This window comes from Tamandua tetradactyla, chromosome Y (genome assembly GCF_023851605.1).
Source record: "Tamandua tetradactyla isolate mTamTet1 chromosome Y, mTamTet1.pri, whole genome shotgun sequence".
NCBI classification, from domain to species: Eukaryota; Metazoa; Chordata; class Mammalia; order Pilosa; family Myrmecophagidae; genus Tamandua; species Tamandua tetradactyla.
In genome coordinates, this window is record NC_135354.1 from 15334641 (window position 1) to 15359296 (window position 24656).

At 46.4% G+C, this 24656-nt stretch overlaps 1 protein-coding gene and 2 long non-coding RNA genes across 3 annotated transcripts in view; 1 reads left to right on the forward strand and 2 right to left on the reverse strand.

Annotated features, from left to right (window-relative positions):
• LOC143672531 (protein Shroom2-like) overlaps nucleotides 1-24656 on the forward strand; it is a 118366-nt gene that overhangs the window by 32865 nt on the left and 60845 nt on the right. The window contains 5 exon segments of the mRNA XM_077147132.1: nucleotides 3734-4478; nucleotides 4522-6105; nucleotides 8702-8851; nucleotides 10118-10301; nucleotides 24486-24614. Of these exon segments, the coding sequence (XP_077003247.1) occupies nucleotides 3734-4478; nucleotides 4522-6105; nucleotides 8702-8851; nucleotides 10118-10301; nucleotides 24486-24614 (2792 nt within the window).
• On the reverse strand, nucleotides 9430-13134 carry LOC143672559 (uncharacterized). Its single transcript, XR_013169892.1, has 3 exons — nucleotides 11399-13134; nucleotides 10400-11252; nucleotides 9430-10211 (listed from the first exon to the last, which is right to left on the reverse strand). It is a non-coding gene; the product is annotated as an uncharacterized LOC143672559 (long non-coding RNA).
• Nucleotides 13177-24656, reverse strand: part of LOC143672557 (uncharacterized) — a 56264-nt gene continuing 44784 nt past the window's right edge. Inside the window, exon 4 of the long non-coding RNA XR_013169891.1 lies at nucleotides 13177-13749. This is a non-coding gene — a long non-coding RNA (uncharacterized LOC143672557). The remainder of the gene's footprint in view (nucleotides 13750-24656) is intronic.

Genomic DNA, 24656 nt, shown 5'->3' on the forward strand with positions numbered 1-24656 from the left:
GAGTAGGTATGTGCGATGGGAATTTATTGGCTCGTGGTTTTGGAGACCTGACGTCCAACATGAAGATGTCGACCAGCGGTGCGTTCTCCGCGAGTCTGTAGCAGGCTGCTGCTAGCTTGGGGCAGCCCTGAGGGCTCCATAGCCTGCATGACTGCCTCTGTCACATGGCTTCTGCCCCTCCTGCTCAGTCATCTCTGTCTCGGTCTAGATTTCCTCCCCTTATAAGGATTCCAGCTGTATGGATTGAGAACCACCCTTATTCAGTTTGGCCTCATCTTCACAAATGAATCCACACTGTAACTCATAATACCATCTTCAGAGGTCTCAGTGACAAGTCGGTTACACCCAAGGACTGGGCCTTCGGACTTGAACTTGCCTTTATGGGGGAGCGTGATTCACTCCTCAGCGCTCTGCATTACTGGTAGAACTATCAAAATTTTTCACTGGGCAGGCAGGTGTGTGACACTTGAAAACAATAAATAATCAACTGTCAAGAGAAAGGCCTAGCCAGTGTGGTTTGTCACTGATCTTGTTCCGTGACAAAGCAAGAGCCGTGGGACTTCACTTTTCAGCTCAGTCCCTCTGGGGAAGCTGAGCAGGGCACGAGCAGTCGGTGGTCTTCAGCCAGGAGGGATGGGCATTGTGGAGGGCCAGGAGCAATCAGTCAGGCCCAAGCAGGAGCAATCAATCAGGCCCAAGTAGGGAAAGTCCCCACAACATTGGGGCGGAATGTCCCCAAGAGTTAAACAATAACCAATGTTAGGAAACAGAGAACGGGATGTGTTTTGGCAACAGCTAACGGCATTTTTCTGCTTCTGTGATACACTTGCTTGCTAGCAACTGCAAAACCACAACCTAATTTTAGCCTTTATAAGCACACCTTGAAAACCTCTAGGGGCTGCTCTCTGAATCTTCCTTCTTGGAAGTTTCTGAGACAGTTGCCGGCCAGCTAATAAAGACTCCAAATTGGCTTGTAGTTTTGAATTATGTGGTCTCTCTTTCAGTGTGCCCCACAACAGGCATCAGCATCCCCAACATGCCCACAACCACAAGCCTTCTCTTGAAACTTTTACCCATGGAGTTGACAGCAGGAGATATGTAGGCACCAACAGGTGATTCCTAAAATTCCCTGGGTGCTTCTGTGTACAGCCCTCACCATGAAGCCTCCCTCCAGCCCTGCCGTGGACTTTCGGGGGCACTGTTTACCCACAGGGTGCCAACCAGATGACTTCAGTGGTCAGTGGTGCATACCCTCATTCGTCCTGTTATAAGGATGACGGTAACAGTGTGTGTGTGTGCATGTGTATAGCTGAGTGTGCATGTGTGTATCTGTATGTGCAAGTGAGAATGTGCATGCGTGCCCGTTTGGAGCTCCTGGAACCACCTCAGAATCAGTTTTGCCTGTTAGTGAAAACTGGCCTGCCACAAAATTTCAAAGTAAAATATTTGTGGGATGTACAAGAAATACATCTCCATACAGTATTACCTATTTAAAGTGACAAGACATGATGGTATGTAGAACCCAGAGAATGCAGGTGCTCAACTGAGTGGTAAAACTTAAATGAAAAGTGGGCCTTTTATTTCATTACTGAAATATGATCTCTAGTAAGCCCACCTAGTGGTTTTTTAAACTTCTCTGTTGCCCACATCTTTGTTGAAACAGTACATAGCATTATTTATACTAGCTGTTCTAGTTTGCTAGCTGCCGGAATGCAATATACCAGAAACTGAATGGCTTTTAAAAAGGGGAATTTAATGAGTTGGTAGTTTACAGTTCTAAGGCCGAGAAAATGTCCCAATTACAACAAGTCTATAGAAATGTCCAATCAAAGGCATCCAGGGAAAGATACCTTGATTCAAGAAGGCCGATGAAGTTCAGGGTTTCTCTCTCAAATGAGAAGGCACATGGCGAACACAGTCAGGGCTTCTCCCTCAGCTGGAAGGGCACATGGTGAACACAGTCAGGGTTCCTCTCTCATCTGGAAGGGCATATGGTGAACACGGTATCATCTGCTAGCTTTCTCTCCTGGCTTCCGGTTTCATGAAGCTCCCCCGGAGGTGTTTTCCTTCTTCATCTCCAAAGGTCACTGGCTCGTGGACTCTCTGCTTCATGGTGCTGCTCTCTCTGAATCTCCCATTCTCTAAAACGTTTCCTCTTTTATAGAACCCCAGTGAACCAATCAAGACCCACCCAAATGGGTGGAGACATGTCGTCACCTAATCCAGTTTAACAACCACTCTTGACTAAATCACATCATCCAGGGAGATGATGCAATCACAGTTTCAAACATAACAGTACTGAACAGGGATTATTCTACCTTTATGAAATGGGATTTTGGTGAAAACATGGATGGGGCGTACTTCCTTTTTTATTTTTTTTATTTTTTTTTATTAATTAACAGAAAAAAATGGGCGTACTTCCTTTTAAACCAGCACACCAGCCTGGACTTGGAGTCTTTGGGAAAAGTCACGTGGGAACATTGGCAAGAGGATGGAAGGTAGCAGGTTCCGTGTTTGAGAAGGGTGGCTCGTTTGTCCTCACAGGAGAGGTGTAAAAACCACATGAAATGCTGCCTCTGACTCCCTCAGGTGATTCACCAGCTCCTTTTCCTATTTCCTTGACCCAGTCACACATTTTTCTTTGCTATTCTCGTTCTCTCCAAACCTCTCCCAACTGTAGCTTTTGTTTCTCTTGAAGCTTGAAGGTTCCAGCATTGTGAGCTTTATTTGAAAGCATTTACCACATCTGGATAAGCAGTTCCACCACCCGTGACCATCAGTCTCACATACCTCACAGGATAATTTATTTCTCGAATAGTTCATCATAACCAGGCCTTAACAAGAGTAAACCTGACTTTCACGTGTCCTCCTGGTAGGCTCGACCCTCACGAGGAGCCTGTACTATTGCAGTAATGTGGCATCCCGTGGACTCTTGGGAAAGCCTCTTGCCTGTTGTCAATCAAATACTTAACTGCCTGGGAGTTTTAGAGAGGAATACGTTAGGACTTAAATTTGGAAGAATATTGTTATTCTGAACTTTTTCTTTTAATTTTACAGTTGTTCTTTTTGATTATTTGTTTTGTGCAATACAAATCGCTTCATATGCTAAAACAGGGTCCACAAACCTTCTCTGCACAAGGGCAGATAGTAAATATCTTAAACTTTGTGTGCCCGCCTCTTGGACTAGACCCCTCAACTCTGCCATTACAGTGCAACAGCAGCCATCGATTACCCGTAAACAAACAGGCATCACTGTGTCCCATTAAAACTATTTATGGACACGGAAGTTTGCATTTCATATGACTGCCACACATCAACATATATTCTTTTCTTCACTTCTCCCCAACCATTTAATAATGTAAAAACCATGCTAAGCTCATGGGCTGCAGTTTGGTTGAGTGTGTAAGTGTAAATAACAGACATTGCTTACCTGGGAGTGCTTGCTGGTGGGACATGATCTGTGGGAGGGCGTCAAGGCAAGCGAAAACAATTTAAACTTATCTTTTTTGGCCCAGCCTGCTGGGCCTGCCCTCAGTGAGTCGCTGTAATTTAGCAGAGTGGAGATAGCCTTGCCCATCCAGGGATCTTTTTCTAGTTAGAGCCACCGTTCACTGTCCTCGTATTTCCACGGGGGACGCACAGTGAGGTATCCACACTGCTGCACCCCCTGCGTTTCCCGTTTGCTGCCATGCAAGCCTTAAGTAAACGGTTCCTTGCTCTTTTCACTCTGCAGCTCTTCCCAGGACCTGCCCAGCTCGTGGGACCAGACGAATCTGCAACGCACGTCGGACCATTTCAGCTCTCTGGGCAGCGTCGACAGCCTGGACCACCCCTGCGCGCCCTCCTCCGGGCGCCTCTCAGCCGCCAAGTCCAATGGCAGCATTGACCGCCTGGGCGGCCCAAGCCAGCGTGACTCAGCGTACGGCTCCTTCTCCACCAGCTCCAGCACGCCGGACCACACGCTAGCCCGGGCCGACGCGGCCTGCACGGACAGCACCCTCCTGCAGGCTGGCCTGTGGGAGGCCGCCAGGCCAGGTGCCAGCGAGCAGGGGCAGGTCACGGGGGACTCGCCAGGCCTGGAGGAACGGCTCGGGGGCTGCCTGCCCTGCGCCCACCGTGAGCCTCCCAGGAGCCCTGGGCAGGAGGACCACCCAGAGACCAAGCCCCCTCCTCCTGGGAGGCCCAGTTTTGGGCCCATCTGGTATGTTCCCGATAAGAGAAAAGCTCCTTCCTCCCCTCCGCCGCCCCCTCCACCTCTCCGCAGCGACAGCTTCACTGCCATCAAGGGCCATGAGAAGGCTCAGGCTGCTCCATTCCTCGAGGCTGCCAGCACCCAGCACTCGACGGTCCTGGCCGGGGCACAGGCTTGGGGCGACTGGCGAGCAGAGCCCACAGATCTGCAGCTGCGGCTGGTGCCGGGCGACGGGAGGAGGACGGGCAGCTTGGGCCACAGCATGGGGTCCCGCCTGGACGGCACCGGGCTGCTCCCCTGTGAGGGGGTGGCCGGCCGGCCGGCTGCAGGCCTCGCTGTCCATCACGGACATCCGTGTGGTGCCCTCTGGTTCGGGGTGCCCGCACCCCCGCCAGTACAGCGACGAGGGTCCCTTCCTGCAGGAGGCCCGCGGGCCTGCTGTCCTGCCTCGGGACCAGCACGGTCCCCGGGCCAGCCACCTCAGGGACGGCAGCCCCAACCAGGGCAGAGGGCTCGGCGTGACCACAAAGCAGCCTGGCCTGCAGCTCTGGGAGGAGTCCCACGAGTGCGGCCTGGGGGCTGACAGGACTCTGGGGGCTCAGGGGTGCCCTCCCACGGCCCCAGTGGGCCAGAAACCCAGGTGTCGCCTGCCCCAGCCTGCCGAGACCCGAGAGGCCGTGGCGAGAGGCAGAGGCTGCCCACCCCCGGGTACAGCAGGAGAGGGCTGGCCCGCCGGAATCGGAGCGCCTCAGAGGACCTGCCACGGTGACAAAGCCGGCCAGAGGAAGGTTTCAGAAGACTTCAAGTGGGGTGACGGAGCTGGCAGCAAAATCTGTGCTCAGAAGACGCCCTTGCTGCACTGCTTGACTCAGGAGGGGAAGAGCCGGCCCGCCGGCGGTCAAGAAGGCGGTGCAGAGAAGCTGCTGCCCTTCGATGCCCAGGCGGGCAAGCCCACGCGGAGAAGCGACCGATTCGCCACGACGCTGAGGAACGAGATCCAGCTGCGGCGCGCCAGGCTGCAGCAGAGCAGGAGCTCCGCGAACCTGGCCCGGGCCCCCGACGCCGGCGAGGAGCCTGGCGGGGGCAGGGCGGCGGAGGCGGGGGCTGCCGGGGCCTGCCCCGGGGCGGCCTTCCCCGGCACCTACAAAGACCACCTGAAGGAGGCGCAGGCGCGCGTGCTGAGGGCCACCTCGTTCCAGCGCCGCGACTTGGATCCCGGCCCCGCCGACCGTTACCCGGGGTGCCCGGGACACAGGCCCGGGGGGCGCTGCGCCTCGCCTTCGGCCGCGGTGCAACCCGGCGCGGCTCCCCCGGCCTCGGCTGGAGGCGGCGCCCTGCCCGCCCTCCGCGTGGGGGGCCGCAGGCGCTTCACCGCCGCGCAGAAGCTGAAGTCCTACTCGGAACCCGAGAAAATACACGAGGTGGGACTCTCGGGGGGCCGTCGGCCTCAGCAGCACCCCGACGCGTCCGAGGACACGGTGGGGACTTTTGCCGACAGGTGGAAGTTTTTTGAGGAGACCAGCAAACCTGCTCCCCCGAGGCCTGGGCAGAGACACGCTGCGTGCGGACTCCCCAGAGAGCCCCCCGAAAAAGCGCGGACAGCCGGGGCTGGGTGTGGGGGCTCCGAGCCCTGGCACCAGAAGCGGGCACGCACAGCCTCCTTCGGGGAGCCCCTGAGCGGTCGCGGGAGAGCGGAGGAAAAAGCGGGGCAGTGCGAGCGCCCCCAGAGGCTGGGGACCTTTGCGGAGTATCAGGCCTCTTGGAAGGAGCAGCGGAAAGCCCCGGAGGCCAGGAGCGCCGGGAGGTCGCACTCGGCCGACGACATCCTGGACGTGGGCCTCGAGCAGCACGAGAAGCCGCAGTGCGTGCACGGGCGCTCCAGGTCGTCGCCGTCCACCGACCGCTCCGTGCAGGTAAGCGGCGCCCCCCGCCCGGCCTGCGCCCCTGGCCGGCGCCCTTCCCCTCCCGGCGGCACTGTGCTGCAGCCGTGGGAGCGCTTAGGCCCACCCACTTTTTGTGGGGACAAAACCCGATGCATTCAGGGAATTTTAAGTGCTCTGTATTCCCAAACCCACGTCTTTAGTTCCCAACCTCTCGCCTGAGCTGTCCCTCTTACTGCTTTCCCCCAGCTTCATTTTAAGCACAAAGCTTGGATGGAATTAAAAATGGTATCTACCCCTCTTAAATGAGAAGGGGCATTTTATTTAAAGGCTTAGGACAACACGGTATGGTCACTTTTTGAATATTGAGCTCATTCATTTGAATGTATGGTGTATTCTTTTTGGTATCCTTTTTTTTATTGACAGATATTTTTAAGGATTGCCATGGGGCAGACTGTAATCAGGAATACTTCAACTACTGCACTTTTTTTAAAAAGTAAGAGTTTGGATGAAGAGGTAACCACCAACTTTGCTAGAAAACTACATGTTCTAATCTCTAAAAAATTGACATATACACACATCACTCTTTCTCTCTGTCTCTCTGTTTTTCTTTTTCCTGCCAATTGCATCTGTATTTCTATATTTCAAGGGAAAAAAATCTCTGCAGTAACAGCTGTGGTTTCTTTTACCAGGGGCCAATAGAGTCAATACATAAACTTCAGTCTGTGCATTTTGAGAAAGCCTCCCACTGACTTTGGGATGTGCTAGTAGTGAGAGGAGATGTGGACACTAGGGGCACTTGTTTCTGACATAGCAGGCCCTGTGCTTGCACATGGTGACGCGTGCCTGCCGGGAACCCCATGCTCCCACAGTCGGGAGACAGAAAGCCCACATCCCAACCACCGGAGCTCTCGAGTCGTCACTGCAGTGTTGTGACCAGCTGCATTTTGTTTTTTCTTTGTGGCCAGTTGTGTCCCAGGGTTTTATAAACTTCACATAGGACTTCTGTTTCCTGCCCAGAAAGGAAAGAGACGCCCATCCCCCTTGATTGTCAGCAGACACGTGGTAGGGGTGAGCCACGGTCATGTGGCCAAGTCGGCAGAGACGGCAGGCAGTGGTGTTGGCTCTGTGCTGCCCTCGTGCCAGGCCAACCCACAAATGAGGGGGTTTTGTGATAATAAAGGTCCTCAAGACAGCCCGTGATGACCAGGTGTCTGTCTCCAGGTGTCGCCCTTTACAGAAAGCGTCCATAGAACCATAGAGGCACGCGGGAGCCCCTTGTGAACACGGAAAACAGACTTCCTCCATGGTTTGTCCTCCAGAGGGATGTGCTGCTCTGAGGTCCGTGTTTTGGGGGTTTGGGGTGGCTAAAAAAGTGTGTTTTGGATGGGCTTCTTTGTGTGGGTGGACACTTGGCTAAAATTGGCAGACTGGGGCTTTTGCGAAACCCAGAGTGGCTGCTCGCTGGCCTGCTCTCCAGCCCCACTGAGGTGCCCACTCCTGGCATGCTTTGAGCCCAGCGGGCGGGTGCTGTGCCCTGGCTGAGGGAAGCCACGCAAGGTGACGACGTTGTGGTGGCTGATGCTGGCGCTTTTGGTTCTTAAAGCGGCTGCTTTCTGCTATAGTAAGATCCTTTATGTTGACAAAAGGAGAGATCCAATTTAATATGCTTTAAATGCTTTAAACAAAATACCTGGCTCAAGGAATGCTTTAAAAAACTGGTATGCTGTAATAAGATTTTTTGCGAGACACAGTCTGAAAAGTGACATGGCCTCTACAGATTGCTGTCCAGAAGGGAACAGAGCAAGAATTTCTAAATTAGGCTTACTTTCTGAGTTCCTTTTGAACTTTAAAATAGGAAAGTGTTGTAAGACCTGTGCATCCCGGCAGTATTTGTATGCCATCTTGCATGCCTAAATATGAAAATGCTGCACCTGTAGCTGTGTCACTGTCGTGATGGTAGCATTCTAGATTAAACCCATATCATAATCTTGCGTCTCACAAATGAGGAGGGTAGGAGAAGAAGCTGTGGGTCTCTGCAGGGGAGAAGAAAGAACCTTCTTTGGGAGGGGCTGGTGCAGAAGGAACCATGTGTGCACATGGTAGGGTCACTCTGTGCACCATTTCCTAGTGCTCTGAGAATCGTGAGTGAGTGTTGTCGTGTGCAAATGAAACGCTCACCCCAGAATCCGACGTTCTGGCCCAGAAATAACTGGCTTAAATTTTTGCTTTTGAGAGCCTTATGTAACAGAGTTTTATTTCATTTGGCTTTACATCGAGCGCTGTGAACCTTACAGGAGAGTGTCAGAGCTTGTTGTGGCTGTGAGGCAGCAGGATTGATATGCTGTGCATGCTGGCATGGGATGAGACCGCCGTTACTAAACAGTGCTTGTCTTGAGCCAAAGATGGCTAGGGTACAAAGGCTGCCGCGCCAGCCGCCTCCCTCACTGAGCAGCGCCCGCCACGCACAATCGCAGCTTTATTATTGCGCTGGAGCCGGGAGAAGTCATGTGAGGGGCGCCAGCTGCAGTGTCACCTCAAAGCACGTGGTCGTGCTCTGCTGTGCCTGGGATGCCGCACCCTGCGCCTCGCTGTGGGCACGGGGCACCCGGCCGCTCCCTGCACGCAGGCCTGGGACCGCTCTTCGGCTCTGCCTCGCCACCGCGGTGTCCAGGCTGTGCGGGGACCAGGGCAGGGACGCTCCAGACACAACCCGGACAGCGGAGCACCCGTGCGCCGAGTGCAGCAGACCCAGCAGGAGCGTCTCTGTACCTGTGGAGTGAGTGTGCTGAGTGTGTGGGGTGGGGGTAGGGGGGGTATAAATGGAGTTAGCAAGAGTGGAAGACTGAGAGGCAGAGATGGGGGCCCCCGGTCTTTATCAGTTGTGCTGGTTAACCACGTGGAAGAAAATGTTCCAGAACCTTTCTGTTTCTGAGCTCCATAACCAGCAATTTTCAGAATTGTTGTGTATATTTTTAAGAGTGGCCACACTCAATGAACTCTTAGAATATGAATGTCAAAAAGCTGTCTTCAAATTTGTCCCAAGAAAACAAATGTTCCTTCCTAAAACATCAGTAATTTAAACATTAAATTCAGAAACAACGGATAGTTTGGGCAAAGGATTGTCTTTTTCTTTTCCTTTTTTTTTTTGGAACTGCCCTTTTTAAAAGTAAAGGATAGCCCACTGAAACTGAAATCTATGAGGAGAAGACTTAAAGATGTCCGATGTTGTGCATACATGTAAATTACTGTACACATACCTGAATAAAGAACATAAATTATTGAGCCGATAACGAGTACGTAATAGTGAAAAATGATTTTTGTAGTATTCCATTGGGATAACTGAAGAGGGTTGAGATAGGAATTATTATTTATTTGTTGGTGGTTCATGCAAATCAAGTTGACATGAATTTTTAGTAAGGTTCAGGATCCTGTTGTATGTAGGAAGAAAACTCAAAGGTAGGTAGGAGAGAGGTTCCCCCACCTGTGAGCAGAGGCTCCCCCTAGAGAGCATATGGCGGGCGGTTCTCACAGTATAGACAGCGCCTCCCCCCCCAGGAAAGCACATGGAGGGTGATTCTCACAGTGTAGACAGAGCCCACCCCCCAGGAAAGCAAACGGAAGGTGGTTCTCACGGCGTGAACAGGGCCCCCCCCCCAGGAAAGCACGCAGAGGGCGGTTCTTACAGTGTAGACAGGGCTCTGTCCAGGAAAGCAGGCGGAGTGCGGTTCTCACGGTGGACAGGACACCCCCCTCAGGAAAGCACGTGGAGTGCGGTTCTCACGGCGTGGACAGGGCCCCCCCAGGAAAGCACGCAGAGGGGGGTTCTCACGGTGGATAGGGCTCCCCCCCAGGAACATGCAGAGGGCGGTTCTCACGGTGGACAGGACACCCCCCAGGAAAGCACGCAGAGGGCAGTTCTCACGGTGGACAGGGCTCCGCCCCCAGGAAAGCACGCGGAGGGCGGTTCTCACCGTGGACAGGGCTCCCCCCCAGGAAAGCACGCAGAGGGCAGTTCTCACGGTGGACAGGGCTCCGCCCCCAGGAAAGCACGCGGAGGGCAGTTCTCACGGTGGACAGGGCTCCCCCCCAGGAAAGCACGTGGAGGGCAGTTCTCACGGTGGACAGGACCCTGCACCCTGGGAAGCGGGAGGAGAGTGGTCCTCAGTACTCCCAAGAGGGAAGGGATTCCGACTGGAGAGGAGAGTTTGGACAACAAGGCTGCCGAGGTGGCTGGAGCCAGCAGGACTGGTGGGCAAGCCTGGGGTTCTGTGGAAGAAGTTGGCGGGGTGTGGTTCTGTGGAAGAAGTTGGCGGGTTGTTCTCACCAGTGGATTTTACGATGATCTGGGTTCTTTGAGGATGGATTACAGGTCGAAGTGCCTGCTGGGGTGCACTGTGCTTTGAATCCTGAACAAAGGTGAGAAATCAGAGTCGAGAAGAAAATTCACCAGTGGTTGTTGAGGATTCGCCTTTGCAGTCAGAGTTGAGGGGAAGAGGTGAGATCATGGAACTGTGTGAGAATTGAATGAGAGGTGATTTTCAGAGAGTTTGCGGGTTCCCCGAGGTCTCTCGGATCTTGCTTTACAGTATGTGGTGATCAGAGGTCCCTGAGTAATGAAACAAATACAGTGAAACAATGCCCCACCCCACCCCTTTTTTTTGGCATAAAAATGATATGTCCTTTTTACAGAAAAAAATTTAAGTGTTTAATAAATATGTGAAAAGTGGCTTTAAGTCCCCTGTGATCTGAGCTCAGGAGGGAGGTCTGGGAGGGTGCTGGAGATTTGAGAGTTGTGAAGGAAGTCTATGTATCCTTCCTTGAGGAAGAGTGATGGAGTTTCCAGAGGAAGAAAGACCCCTCTCCTTTCTTCCCTCAGCACAGCTTTGCCACTGCAGGGGCCTGGGCCCTTCCTGGGACACATGGTGCTTTTGATCCTCCCACCTGATTCTCATACCTGTCATTCCTGAGGGCAGGGAAATACTGCGTGATGAAAGCAAATCCAGCCATTGCCCATGGTGGATGCTTGGACTGTTTTCAATTTCATCCATACCATAGGGTGGAGCTGTAAAAATTTTCCCCTCTTTGAATTGTTCCCCTGTTGAATTCTCCAGGTTGACTTTGCTGAGTAAAATGATGAGATAATTTGTGTTTCTTGCCATCCAAAACCAAATTATCCCCTAGAATGATGGAGAAGTCACATTAACAATCCTACAATATTTTTGGATTTGCAGTGCTTGCTGTCTTAGCCATTGGGACCTGTAACATGTGTGAACAGGCATCTGAGATTGTGGGCCCCAGGTCAGGAGTACTGTTGGGAACTTACTAGAAATGCAGCTGGGCAGCTCTGAATGCAGACCCTCTGTATTTGGATAAACCCTCCAAGGAATCTGGATACCTGCTTGCCTTTGAAAGCACTGCCTTGGAGTATTGCCCTAATACATTTGTTTTTCTTCCTAAGGATAGGAGTACAATTTTAGTTTTATTTTGCACAAATTGAGGATACTTTTGTTGTTTGTTAAACATGAGGTTTCTATGTTCGGACCTTCTCTGGGCTTCTGTGTGAGGTTCCTGCTGCTGCTGTAACAAATTACCACAAACTTCATGGCTTGGCATTTATCGTCTTATAGTTCCGGACATCAGAGGTCTCACAGGGCTAAGACTTAGGTGTCTGCAGGGCTGCATTGCTTTCTGGAAGCCCTAGGGGTGAGTCTTTTCCTTGCCTTTTCTGGAGTCTAAAGAATCCTACATTCCTTAGTTCCTGCCCACTTCCTGCATTTCCATAGCACACACTTTAGCCTCCTTCCTTGGTCACATCTCCTTTTCCTCAGTTGACCCTCTTACAAGGACCCATGGGATTATACCAGCCCCACCAGCATAATCCAGGATGACCTCTGCATCTCAACATCTTTAACTTAATCACACCTGCAACTCCAGGTTGCCATATAAGGTGACATTCACAGGTTCCAGGGATTCACACATGGAGATTTTTTGGGCCATTATTCTGTCTACTTTAGCCTCCTAGGTAATTTTTAGGCTGCTTATTAAACATAAATAATGCCCCCAATGAATTGTTCTGCATGTGTGTGTGTGCCCATGTGCAGCAGATTTAAAACTAAAATTTTGAAAAGACGGGGGCAGCTACCATTTACTGTATACTTGCTCTGTGCAGATGTTTTGCTCAGAGTCTTATTTCATTACCTCCTTTAACCAGAAGGCAGGCCCTCCCATTATCCTAGTTTTCCAAAACAAGACATCCCTCTCCTAGAATGCCCTTCTCCTTCCTCACCGTGTGGTTAATTCCACTTGCCCATCAGGCTCAGCTCAAGCTATTACCTGTAGCTGCTGTGGGTTTCCATTGCCCTCCTTTATGATGCAGAGGCAGCATGGACATCCCACTATTTAAGTACCTTGTTGCAGTTGTCTTTGTCACGAGACCGGTAGATCCTGGAGGACTGAGATTTTGCTTTTTTAATTTTGGGTATTCTGTACCTAGCAAAGTTCCCTGGACAAATGACATGCCCTATAAATAAATGAATGGATTTATCATTCATTTGGTGGACTGATAGGTTGGCGAATGGGTAGATGAATGAATGGATCAATGAATGGGTGGGTGATGGAAAAATGGTGGCTGAATGGGTAAGTAGAAGGAAGGATGGACAAATGGGTGGGCCATCTGCCAATAAGATGGGTGAATGGATAACAGGTGGACTGATGAATTGGCGACAGGGTAGATGAATAGATGGACTGATGAATGGGTGGGTGATGGGTGAGTGGGTGGGTGAGTGAATGGATGAATGCACAGATGAGTGGATAGATGAGAGACTGGATAAATGGGTAGGTGATGGCTGAAAGAGTGCCTGACTTACATTCCTCCAATTAATTGTTTTTGATCATGGCGAATGATGATCCCATTTTGGAATATTCTGTTTGCTGAAATTCTGTTAAGATTTTAGCTTATATGTTAGTAAGTAAAATGGGCTTTACTTTTCCAAGCTACATAGCATTTAGAATCATGACATAAACAGCACAAGGAAAATTAGGCTGCATGAACTTGATGTCCAGTATCATATTTTAAACCTTGTAAGAAAAACTGAGGTGGATTATATTTGATTACTGCTTCTCAAGCATGAGAGTATTTAATGAGAATTGTGCCCTGGGAAGTGCCCAAGAATGAAGCTGAAAGGAGCTGGGAGGGGCCTGGGGTGGGACCTGGGGTGGGGGTGCCCCTTCTCTTCTGCCAGCCCCCACCCCCTTCCATTCCCGACATCAGAAGTGCTCCTGGAACCCAGGCGTCCATGGGCCTGTGCGCTGGTACAGCCTCCAGTTTGGAGGGAAAGAGGAGACTGAGAGTATACCCTGAAACCCAGTAATGGCACAACATTAAATACATAGGAAATTGGGCTCTTTGGGGAAATTTTACTTTAATATAAAATTCATAAACCATCTAACCTAACCTGAAGGTCATCTCTCTGAATGTTTTCCATGGAAGTGGGCTTGGAGTACAGAGTTCTTGTGCTGGTTTGATTTTGTTTTGTATCCCAGGAAAGCCCATGTTCTTTTAATCCAGTCATGCGGGTGTAGACCTGTGGTTGAGTGAGACCTTTTGGTTAGGCTCTTTCAGTTGAGATGTGACCCCACCAATTCAAAATGGGCCTTGATCCCCTTGCTGGAGACCTGTAAGACAGAGACATTTTGGTGAGAACTCAGAGCTTAGAGAAGCTAAGAGATAAAGAAAACACCCACAGAGACATTTTGGAGAGAAGGACAGCAGATGTCACTTGTACCTTCCTGTTACAGAGGAACCCAGATGCCAGCTTCCTTTTCTCCAAGAAGGTATCCTCTTTTTGGTGCCTTAATATGGACATTTTCATGGCCTTAGAGTTGTACTTTGTAACTTAATAAATCCCCTTGTAAAAGCCAATCCATTTCTGGTATATTGCATTCTGGCAGCTTTAGCAAACTGCAGTGGTTACAAAGATTGATTTTCATTTATTAGACAGCTTCTAAATATGTTGATTTAAGGAAAAGTGCCAGAAATTTATGATTGAAGTTTATCCTCCAAGCTGCATGCGTTGTTTGTTGTCCTGGGGGGCGGTGCATTTACTTTTCCTGGCCCCCAGTTAGCTAATGGGGCGAGGGAAGCTCTCCATTTCCAGCTACTCTGCCAGGTAATGATAAAGGCGTGGCTTTTAGGTCTTTCAGCCTAACATGGCTGAATTAAAGCTTGCCATTTTCTCAGAGCCAAGTCCAATATTCCATGCGGCTTTGTTCAAATGTAATGCAGAGCACCAGGCAAGGAGAATTTGTTTTTTGTACATGGACTACTTTAAACCTATCACCATCACCACATGCATGATAAACAGCAATAATAGGGAAAAGACTGGCAGGGATCTGCTGGGTTTGCATTTACGTCTTAATCTGTAACTGTGCTTCCCTGGATACTTATATCCACATGGATTTAGGAAACCCAGAGCCAGGCCAAGCGACCGCTGATTTGTTTACTTATTGGTTTTGTCTTGGGACTTCATGTTATTTAGAAGGAACCGTTTTAAGGCAGTTATTTCAGGGTTAGAGGGTGTGGGGCTAGAGAGGAGAAAGCAAGCCAGATCATCAGAGCACCAGCGTGGAAGGAAAAACTGTGCCTAAGAAGGATGGGCAATGTTAGGTAAATGAAAATGCTGATGCTAAGAGAATGAGGAAGGAAATGTAGTTGACTGAGTATTGCAGACATCTGAAGTTCTAGGCAGGCAGGTTTAAAAAACTACACGTGGAGTTTTTTAAAGCAGTTCCTGCCTTCTGATGGGGAATCCCGAGCTATATAGACATAATCACACTGTATTTTTTTTTTATCCCTGTTGTGACTCTGGCCTGTGGTTGCTTTTCTAGAAGAATGCATAGCTCTGCAGAAAGCATCCCTCTGTTCCCGGCATCCCAGCCTATGGTGGCTGCACCTGAGCTCGTTTTTTTGTAGCTAGACACACACCAAGCTGTGTGTGCATTATGTTCTCTTCTCAGGTGGTGAGTCTTCCATTGCTGGTTAATACCCAGGACCCCTTTTGCTCTTTCGACCCATTTGTCTCTTTTCTGTGTGGTTTACTGCTTTCTTCAAAGCTTGCACCCTTGTCAGCTAACCTGTTTAGTTTCCACCTAGAGACGCTCCTCAGTGATTTGGTCTTTTATCCAAGCACACCTACCTCCTCTATGGCCTGTCCTAAATTCTTCTAGCCATGTTGTTCTTTGCTTTATTTTGGAGCTATTCACCCCAGCAGGCAGGGCTGAGTGGACACTGGCATGCATCTGTAATGAGCACTGTTTAAATTGACAAAGATGCAGCAAGGTCACCTGTTACAGACGCCTTCGCCTACTACTCTTCAAATCACCTTTCATTCATACTTTTCATTCTTGTAGCCTCTTTGGCTCATTGTTTGTTTAAGGTACATTCATCCTGACTCTACAACCAAATAGTAAAATATCAGGTCTTACTTAAGTTTCTGTTTCTTCTAGGAAGACCAAGTATGGTATCTAATGCATAGTTGTTGATTTTCCTGGCATTAATAGGTGAGTTTTCCTAGCATTAATAGTTGAATTAATTAATAGGTGAATGATTAGCATGTGTTAGAAATGTAAACTTTGCGCCCCCACCATGAATTGTGAACCTTCACTGTGATTACACACCTGGAGAGGGTGATCCTAAAAGAGGGCCTCTTATGCTCTTTGCTGGCAGTGGGGAATGAGGTGTGTGAGTGGGTAAATACCTGCGTTCAGGTGGACAGCCTGTTGCCCAGAGACCAGTAAGGGGAAGGGTGAACGTGTCATCGTTGACTCTGAAAGTGTTTCTTCCACCCTGCCCTGCTCCCTAGGTTTCTGCAGCATCATCCCCTTCCTTTTTGGAAGGAAGGGTGCCTTTGAAAAGCAGGCACCACACACAGGCAGCCTCGTTCTCTTTTTAAATATTTTTATTGACAAATCATCACACACATACATTCCATACGTGGTGTACAATCAGTGGCTCACAGTGTCATCACATAGCTGTGATTCATTATCACGATCATTTTTAGAACATTGGCAACACTCCAGAAAAAGAAATAAAAAAAAACAGGAAAAAACTCATGCATCCCTTACTCTTTACCCCTCCCTCTCACTGACCACCACTGTTTCAATCTACCCAATTTATTTTACCCTTATCCTCCCAATCATTTATTTATTTTTATCCATATTTTTTTTTACTCATCTGTCCATACCTTCAATACAAGGAGCATCCGACACAAGGTTTTCACAATCACACAGTCACATTGTACAGGCTATATCGTTACACAATCGTCTTCAGGAATCGTGGCTGCTGGAACACAGCTCAACAGTTTCAGGTACTTCCCTCCAGCCATTCCACTATACCATAAACTAAAAAGGGATAGCTATAATAATGCATAAGAATAGCCTCCAGGATAATCTCTCAACTCTGTTTGAAATCTCTTAGTCACTGACACTTTATTTTGTCTCATTTCTCTCTTGCCCCTTTTGTTCAAGAAGTCTTTCTCAATCCCATGATACGCGGTCCCAACTCATCCTGAGAGTCCTGTCCCACATTACCACGGAGATTTAAACCCCTGAGAGTGATGTCCTGTGTAGGGGGGAGGGCAGTGAGTTCATCTGCTGAATTGGCTTAGAGAGAGAGGCCACATCTGAGCAATAAAAGAAGTTCTCTGGGGTGACTCTTAGGCATAATTATAAGTAGGCTTAGCCTTTCCTTTGCAGAAATGAGTTTCATAAGGGCGAACCCCAAGATCGAGGGCTCAGCCTATTGATTTGTTTGTTCCCACTGCTTACAAGAATATCAGGAATTCTCCAAATGGAGAACTTGACTATTTCCTCCTTTCTCCCCAGTCCATCAAGGGGACTTTACAAAATCTTTCTTATTTTCTGCCCAAATTACTCTGGTATATGTTGGGGCATCACACTAACCTGGACAACCCAACAAGATTTCACACCCTATTCAAGATTCCACGTACTTATGGTGTTCAGCTAAACTGACTGTACGAATTAAATTAGGTAATGCACTACCCCAAAAATAAATTTTGCACCAAATAAAAATCTCTGCCTTTGGTCTTACACAGAAATTGAAGTTTTAAAATGTGGACCATCTCATCCTTTACCCTGTATTGTGATTTACCTTTCTCCTCTTCAGATCAGCTTCATTCATATCTCTACTCGAAATCTGATCACTTTTTCAACTTTTTAAACAGTTCAGCCTCTTTCTTCAGTGACGGCAAGGTGACTCAATGGGAGTGAGTTTTTCCTTTCTACTTTCTCTTTACGTTGACATTTCTTTCTTTTTTTTTTGCTTACTTAATAATGTTGGAATATTTTTATTAATTAAAAAAAATTAACAAAACCTTTAGAAATCATTCCATTCTACATGTACAATCAGTAATTCTTAATATCATCACATAGTTGCATATTCATCATTTCCTAGTACATTTGCATCGACTTAGAAAAAGAAATAAAAAGACAACAGAATAAGAATTAAAACGATAATAGAGAAAAAAAACCTATACCTCACATGCAGCTTCATTCAATGTTTTAACATAATTGCATTACAATTAGGTAGTATTGTGCTGTCCATTTCTGAGTTTTTATATCCAGTCCTGTTGCACAGTCTGTATCCCTTCAACTCCAATTACCCCTTCTCTTTTTTTTTTTTTTTAATTAACGGAAAAAAAGAAATTAACCCAACATTTAGGAATCATACCATTCTACATATGCAATCAATAATTCTTAACATCATCACATAGATGCATGATCATCGTTTCTTATTACCTTTGCATCGGTTTAGAGGAACTAGCAACACAACCGAAAAAGATATAGAATGTTAATATAGAGAAAAAAATAAAAGTAATAATAGTAAAAACAAAACAAAACAAAACAAAACAAAAACCTATAGATCAGATGCAGCTTCATTCAGTGTTTTAACATGATTACTTTACAATTAGGTATTATTGTGCTGTCCATTTTTGAGTTTTTGTATCTAGTCCTGTTGCACAGTCTGTATCCCTTCAGCTCCAGTTGCCCATTATCTTACCCTGTTTCTACCTCCTGCTGGACTCTGTTACCAATGACATATTCCAAATTTATTCTCGAATGTCCGTTCACATCAGTGGGACCATACAGTACTTGTCCTTTAGTTTATGGCTAGACTCACTCAGCATAATGTTCTCTAGGTCCATCCATGTTATTGCATGCTTCATAAGTTTATCCTGTCTTAAAGCTGCATAATATTCCATCATATGTATATACCACAGTTTGTTTAGCCACTCTTCTGTTGATGGAGATTTTGGCTGTTTCCATCTCTTTGCAATTGTAAATAACGCTGCTATGAACATTGGTGTGCAAATGTCCGTTTGTGTCTTTGCTCTTAAGTGCTTTGAGTAGATTCCCAGCAATGGTATTGCTGGGTCGTATGGCAATTCTATATTCAGCTTTTTGAGGAACCGCCAAACTGCCTTCCATAGTGGTTGCACCATTTGACATTCCCACCAACAGTGGATAAGTGTGCCTCTTTCTCCGCATCCTCTCCAGCACTTGTCATTTTCTGTTTTGTTGATAATGGCCATTCTGGTGGGTGTGAGATGATATCTCATTGTGGTTTTGATTTGCATTTCTCTAATGGCCAGGAACATTGAGCATCTCTTCATGTGCCTTTTGGCCATCCGTATTTCCTCTTCTGGTAGGTGTCTGTTCAAGTCTTTTTCCCATTTTGTAATTGGGTTGGCTGTCTTTTTGTTGTTGAGTTGAAAAATCTCTTTATAAATTCTGGATACTAGACCTTTATCTGATATGTCATTTCCAAATATTGTCTCCCATTGTGTAGGCTGTCTTTCTACTTTCTTGATGAAGTTCTTTGATGCACAAAAGTGTTTAATTTTGAGGAGCTCCCATTTATTTATTTCCTTCTTCAGTGTTCTTGCTTTAGGTGTAAAGTCCATAAAACCGCCTCCAGTTGTAAGATTCATAAGATATCTCCCTAGATTTTCCTCTAACTGTTTTATGGTCTTAGACCTAACGTTTAGATCTTTGATCCATTTTGAGTTAACTTTTGTATAGGGTGTGAGACATGGGTCTTCTTTCATTCTTTTGCATATGGATATCCAGTTCTCTAGGCACCAGTTATTGAAGAGACTGTTCTGTCCCAGGTGAGTTGGCTTGACTGCCTTATCAAAGATCAAATGTCCATAGATGAGAGGGTCTATATCTGAGCACTCTATTCGATTCCTTTGATCAATATATCTATCTTTATGCCAATACCATGCTGTTTTGACCACTGTGGCTTCATAATATGCCTTAAAGTCAGGCAGCGCGAGACCTCCAGCTTCGTTTTTTTTCCTCAAGATGTTTTTAGCAATTCGGGGCACCCTGCCCTTCCAGATAAATTTGCTTATTGGTTTTTCTATTTCTGAAAAATAAGTTGTTGGGATTTTGATTGGTATTGCATTGAATCTGTAAATCAATTTAGGTAGGATTGACATCTTAACTAAATTTAGTCTTCCAATCCAAGAACACGGTATGCCCTTCCATCTATTTAGGTCTTCTGTGATTTCTTTTAACAGTTTTTTGTAGTTTTCTTTATATAGGTTTTTTGTCTCTTTAGTTAAATTTATTCCTAGGTATTTTATTCTTTTAGTTGCAATTGTAAATGAGATTCGTTTCTTGGTTTCCCCCTCAGCTTGTTCATTACTAGTGTATAGAAATGCTACAGATTTTTGAATGTTGATCTTGTAACCTGCTCCTTTGCTATACTCATTTATTAGCTCTAGTAGTTTTGTTGTGGATTTTCCGGGTTTTCGACGTGTAGTATCATATCGTCTGCAAACAGTGATAGTTTTACTTCTTCCTTTCCAAATTTCTTTTTCTTGTCTAATTGCTCTGGCTAGAACCTCCAACACAATGTTGAATGATAGTGGTGATAGTGGACATCCTTGTCTTGTTCCTGATCTTAGGGGGAAAGTTTTCAATTTTTCCCCATTGAGGATGATATTAGCTGTGGGTTTTTCATATATTCCCTCTATCATTTTAAGGAAGTTCCCTTGTATTCCTATCTTTTCAATTGTTTTCAACAGGAAAGGATGTTGACTCTTGTCAAATGCCTTCTCGGCATCAATTGAGATGATCATGTGACTTTTCTGCTTTGATTTGTTGATATGGTGTATTACATTAATTGGTTTTCTTATGTTGAACCCTCCTTGCATACCTGGGATGAATCCTACTTGGTCATGATGTATAAATCTTTTAATGTGTTGTTGGATACGATTTGCTAGAATTTTGTTGAGGATTTTTGCATCTATATTCATTAGAGAGATTGGTCTGTAGTTTTGTATTTTTGTAATATCTTTGCCTGGTTTTGTTATGAGGGTGATGTTGGCTTTATAGAATGAATTAGGTAGTTTTCCCTCCACTTCGATTTTTTTGAAGAGTTTGAGGAGAGTTGGTACTAATTCTTTCTGGAATGTTTGGTAGAATTCACATGTGAAGCCATCTGGTCCTGGACTTTTCTTTTTAGGAAGCTTTTGAATGACTAATTCAATTTCTTTACTTGTGATTGGTTTGTTGAGGTCATCTATTTGTTCTTGAGTCAAAGTTGGTTGTTCATGTCTTTCCAGGAACCCGTTCATTTCATCTAAACTGTTGTATTTATTAGCATAAAGTTGTTCATAGTATCCTGTTATTACCTCCTTTATTTCTTTGAGGTCAGTAGTTATGTCTCTTCTTCCATTTCTGTACTTATTTATTTGCATCCTCTCTCTTCTTCTTTTTGTCAATCTTGCTAAGGGCCCATCAATCTTATTGCTTTTCTCATAGAAACAACTTCTGGTCTTATTGATTTTCTCTATTGTTTTCATGTTTTCAATTTCATTTATTTCTGCTCTGATCTTTGTTATTTCTTTCCTTTTGCTTGCGTTGGGATTAGTTTGCTGTTCTTTCTCCAGTTCTTCCAAGTGGACAGTTAATTCCTGCATTTTTGCCTTTTCTTCCTTTCTGATATAGGCATTTAGGGCAATAAATTTCCCTCTTAGCACTGCCTTTGCTGCATCCCATAAGTTTTGATATGTTCTGTTTTCATTTTCATTCGCGTCGAGGTATTTATTAATTTCTCTTGCAATTTCTCCTTTGACCCACTCGTTGTTTAAGAGTATGTTGTTGAGCCTCCACGTATTTGTGAATTTTCTGGCACTCCGCCTATTGTTGATTTCCAACTTCATTCCTTTATGATCCGAGAAAGTGTTGTGTATGATTTCAATCTTTTTAAATTTGTTAAGACTTGCTTTGTGACCCAGCATATGGTCTATCTTTGAGAATGATCCATGAGCACTTGAGAAAAAGGTGTATCCTGCTGTTGTGGGATGTAATGTCCTATAAATGTCTGTTAACTCTAGCTCATTATAGTAATATTCAAATTCTCTATTTCTTTATTGATCCTCTGTCTAGATGTTCTGTCCATTGATGAGAGTGGGGAATTGAAGTCTCCAACTATTATGCTATTTGTGTCTATTTCCCTTTTCAGTGTTTGCAGTGTATCCCTCATGTATTTTGGGGCATTCTGGTTCGGTGCATACATATTTATGATTGTTATGGCTTCTTGTTTAATTGTTCCTTTTATTAGTATATAGTGTCCTTCTTTATCTCTTTTAACTATTTTACATTTGAAGTCTAACTTGTTGGGTATTGGTATAGCCACTCCTGCTATTTTCTGGTTGTTATTTGCATGAAATATCTTTCCCAACCTTTCACTTTCAACCTATGTTTATCTTTGGGTCTAAGATGTATTTCCTGTAGACAGCATATAGAAGGATCCTGTTTTTCAATCCATTCTGCCAGTCTATGTCTTTTGATTGGGGAATTCAGTCCATTAACATTTAGTGTTATTACTGTTTGGATAATATTTTCCTCTACCATTTTGCCTTTTGTATTATATATATCATATCTGACTTTCCTTCTTTCTACACTCTTCTCCATACCTCTCTCTTCTGTCTTTTCGTTTCTGACTCTAGTGCTCCCTTTAGTATTTCTTGCAGAGCTGGTCTCTTGGTCACAAATTCTCTCAGTGACTTTTTGTCTGAGAATGTTTTAATTTCTCCCTCATTTTTGAAGGACCATTTTGTTGGATATAGGAGTCTTGGTTGGCAGTTTTTCTCTCTTAGTAACTTAAATATATCATCCCACTGTCTTCTAGCCTCCATGGTTTCTGCTGAGAAATCTACACATAGTCTTATTGGGTTTCCCTTGTATGTGATGGATTGGTTTTCACTTGCTGCTTTCAAGATCCTCTCTTTCTCTTTGACCTCTGACATTCTAACTAGTAAGTGTCTTGGATAACGCCTACTTGGGTCTAATCTCTTTGGGGTGCGCTGCACTTCTTGGATCTGTAATTTTAGGTCTTTCATAAGATTTGTGAAATTTTCAGTGATAATTTCTTCCATTAGTTTTTCTCCTCCTTTTCCCTTCTCTTCTCCTTCTGGGACACCCACAACACGTATTTTTGTGCGCTTCATATTGTCCTTGAGTTCCCTGATACCCTGTTCAAATTTTTCCATTCTTTTCCAAATAGTTTCTGTTTGTTTTTGGAATTCAGATGTTCCATCCTCCAAATCACTAATTCTATCTTCTGTCTGTTTGAATCTATCATTGTAGGTATCCATTTTTTTTCCATCTTTTCTACTTTGTACTCCACTTCCATAAGTTCTGTGATTTGTTTTTTCAGTTTTTCTATTTCTTCTTTATGTTCAGCCCATGTCTTCTTCATGTCCTCCCTCAATTTATCGATTTCGTTTTTGAAGAGGTTTTCCATTTCTGTTCGTATATTCAGCATTAGTTGTCTCAGCTCCTGTATCTCATTTGAACTATTGGTTTGTTCCTTTGACTGGGCCATATTTTCAATTTTTTGAGCGTGATCCGTTATCTTCTGCTGGCGTCTGCGCATTTAGACAGATTTCCCTGGGTGTTGAATCAAAAAGTTTGGAAGACTTTTCTGTGAAATCTCTGGGTTCTGTTTTTCTTATCCTGCCCAGTAGGTGGCGCTCGTGGCACACGTTTGTCTACGGCTCCCACCAGTAAAATGTGCTGTGGGTCCTTTAACTTTGGAAAACTCTCACGGTCCGGGAGGTTCGCTAGCCGAAGCGGCTTGGAAGAGTGCCAGCCGGCCCGGGGTCCGAACGCCGGGAGGGTCGCTGGCCGCCGCCGCCTGGGAAAGCGCCTGTCCGAATTTCCTAGTTGGCCCGGGGCACCAAGTGTGGCGGGAGGGCGCGAGCCGCAGCGTCCCACTCGGGCTAGTGCACCGTTCCCGGGGAGTCACGGGTTTGGAAGAGCCCCCCCGCCCCGTCACTGTTCTCTGTGGCCTGGGGATTTCCGATCCAATTCTCTCAGTTGGTCCAGGGGTCCGCGCGTGGTGTGGGCGCCAGCCGCCGTGGTTTGAGGGGACCGCCTGTCCAGTTCTCCCAGCCGGCCCGGGAAGGGGAAGGGAGTGACTCCGGCCGCTTGCCGCCCCGCCTGGTGAAGCCCGCGCCCCTCGGCGATCTCACCAGAGCGGGTTCTCTCAGCCAGCCAGCCATTCCAGGATGGGGTACGCTGTCTTTTTTATCTCTGTCGTGGCTTTGGGAGCTGTTCTGTATCGTTTCTACTCCCCTAGTAGCTGTTCTGGAGGAGAAACTAAAATCCGCGCATCTTACTAAGCCGCCATGTTCTCCGGAAGTCAGTGTTGGCATTTTTATATGAGGAATACGAGATCATTGCATCTGGAAAAGACCTCATTGAAGGAGCACCGAGGTGAGGTTCCCTCGCGTGTGGCAGCCAGGGCAGGGAGACCCAGCTGTCTCTCTGTCCCATCCTGCCCCGCAGCTCCATAGGCTTTGAGCTGTGTGCAACTGGCCAGCTTCTCCCTCCTTTGTGATGTCACTCGTAAGTTATTTGCTTTCTCTTCTTGAAATAGGCTCAATATGTTTAATTATTTTTATATGTTTAATTTAAAAGATAACTTGAAATAATATGCTGAATTCTGTTAGATTTTATCTTACTAATCAATGATTACCTATAGCTTGAGGCAAGAGGGATACTTGGCTGTGAGAATTCACTTCCTATAGAACACAGTTAAGTGACTGTTCAATTCTTAGACCTATTCTTAGAAATCTATTTAACTGGTACATTTTCTGAAGTTTCAGATGTTCGAAATAAAAAAATGAAACAAGCCTGCAAGTTGCCTCTTTTCCCTTAGCATTATAAAATAAATTTAATACTTCCAAATGGATTTTAAACCTGCACAAACCAAAGAATCCGTAAAGGAGGATGTATGGGTCAAGAGCATGTTGTAAGACTGCATTTCCCCAAGGCCCGCTGAGCAGCCCTTTCCCCTCCCACATCCACCACAGAGCTCAGCACTGCCCACCAGTCCCAGCCCCACACCCGCCAGCACCCACTGCCCACCGGTACCCTCACCGACAACCACCCCTACCACCGGAATTTAGAAGAAAGGAAGACGAAGACCAGAGGCTCAGATAGTGACAGAGCCATCTGGAAAAATGACTACTGTAGTTTTTTGA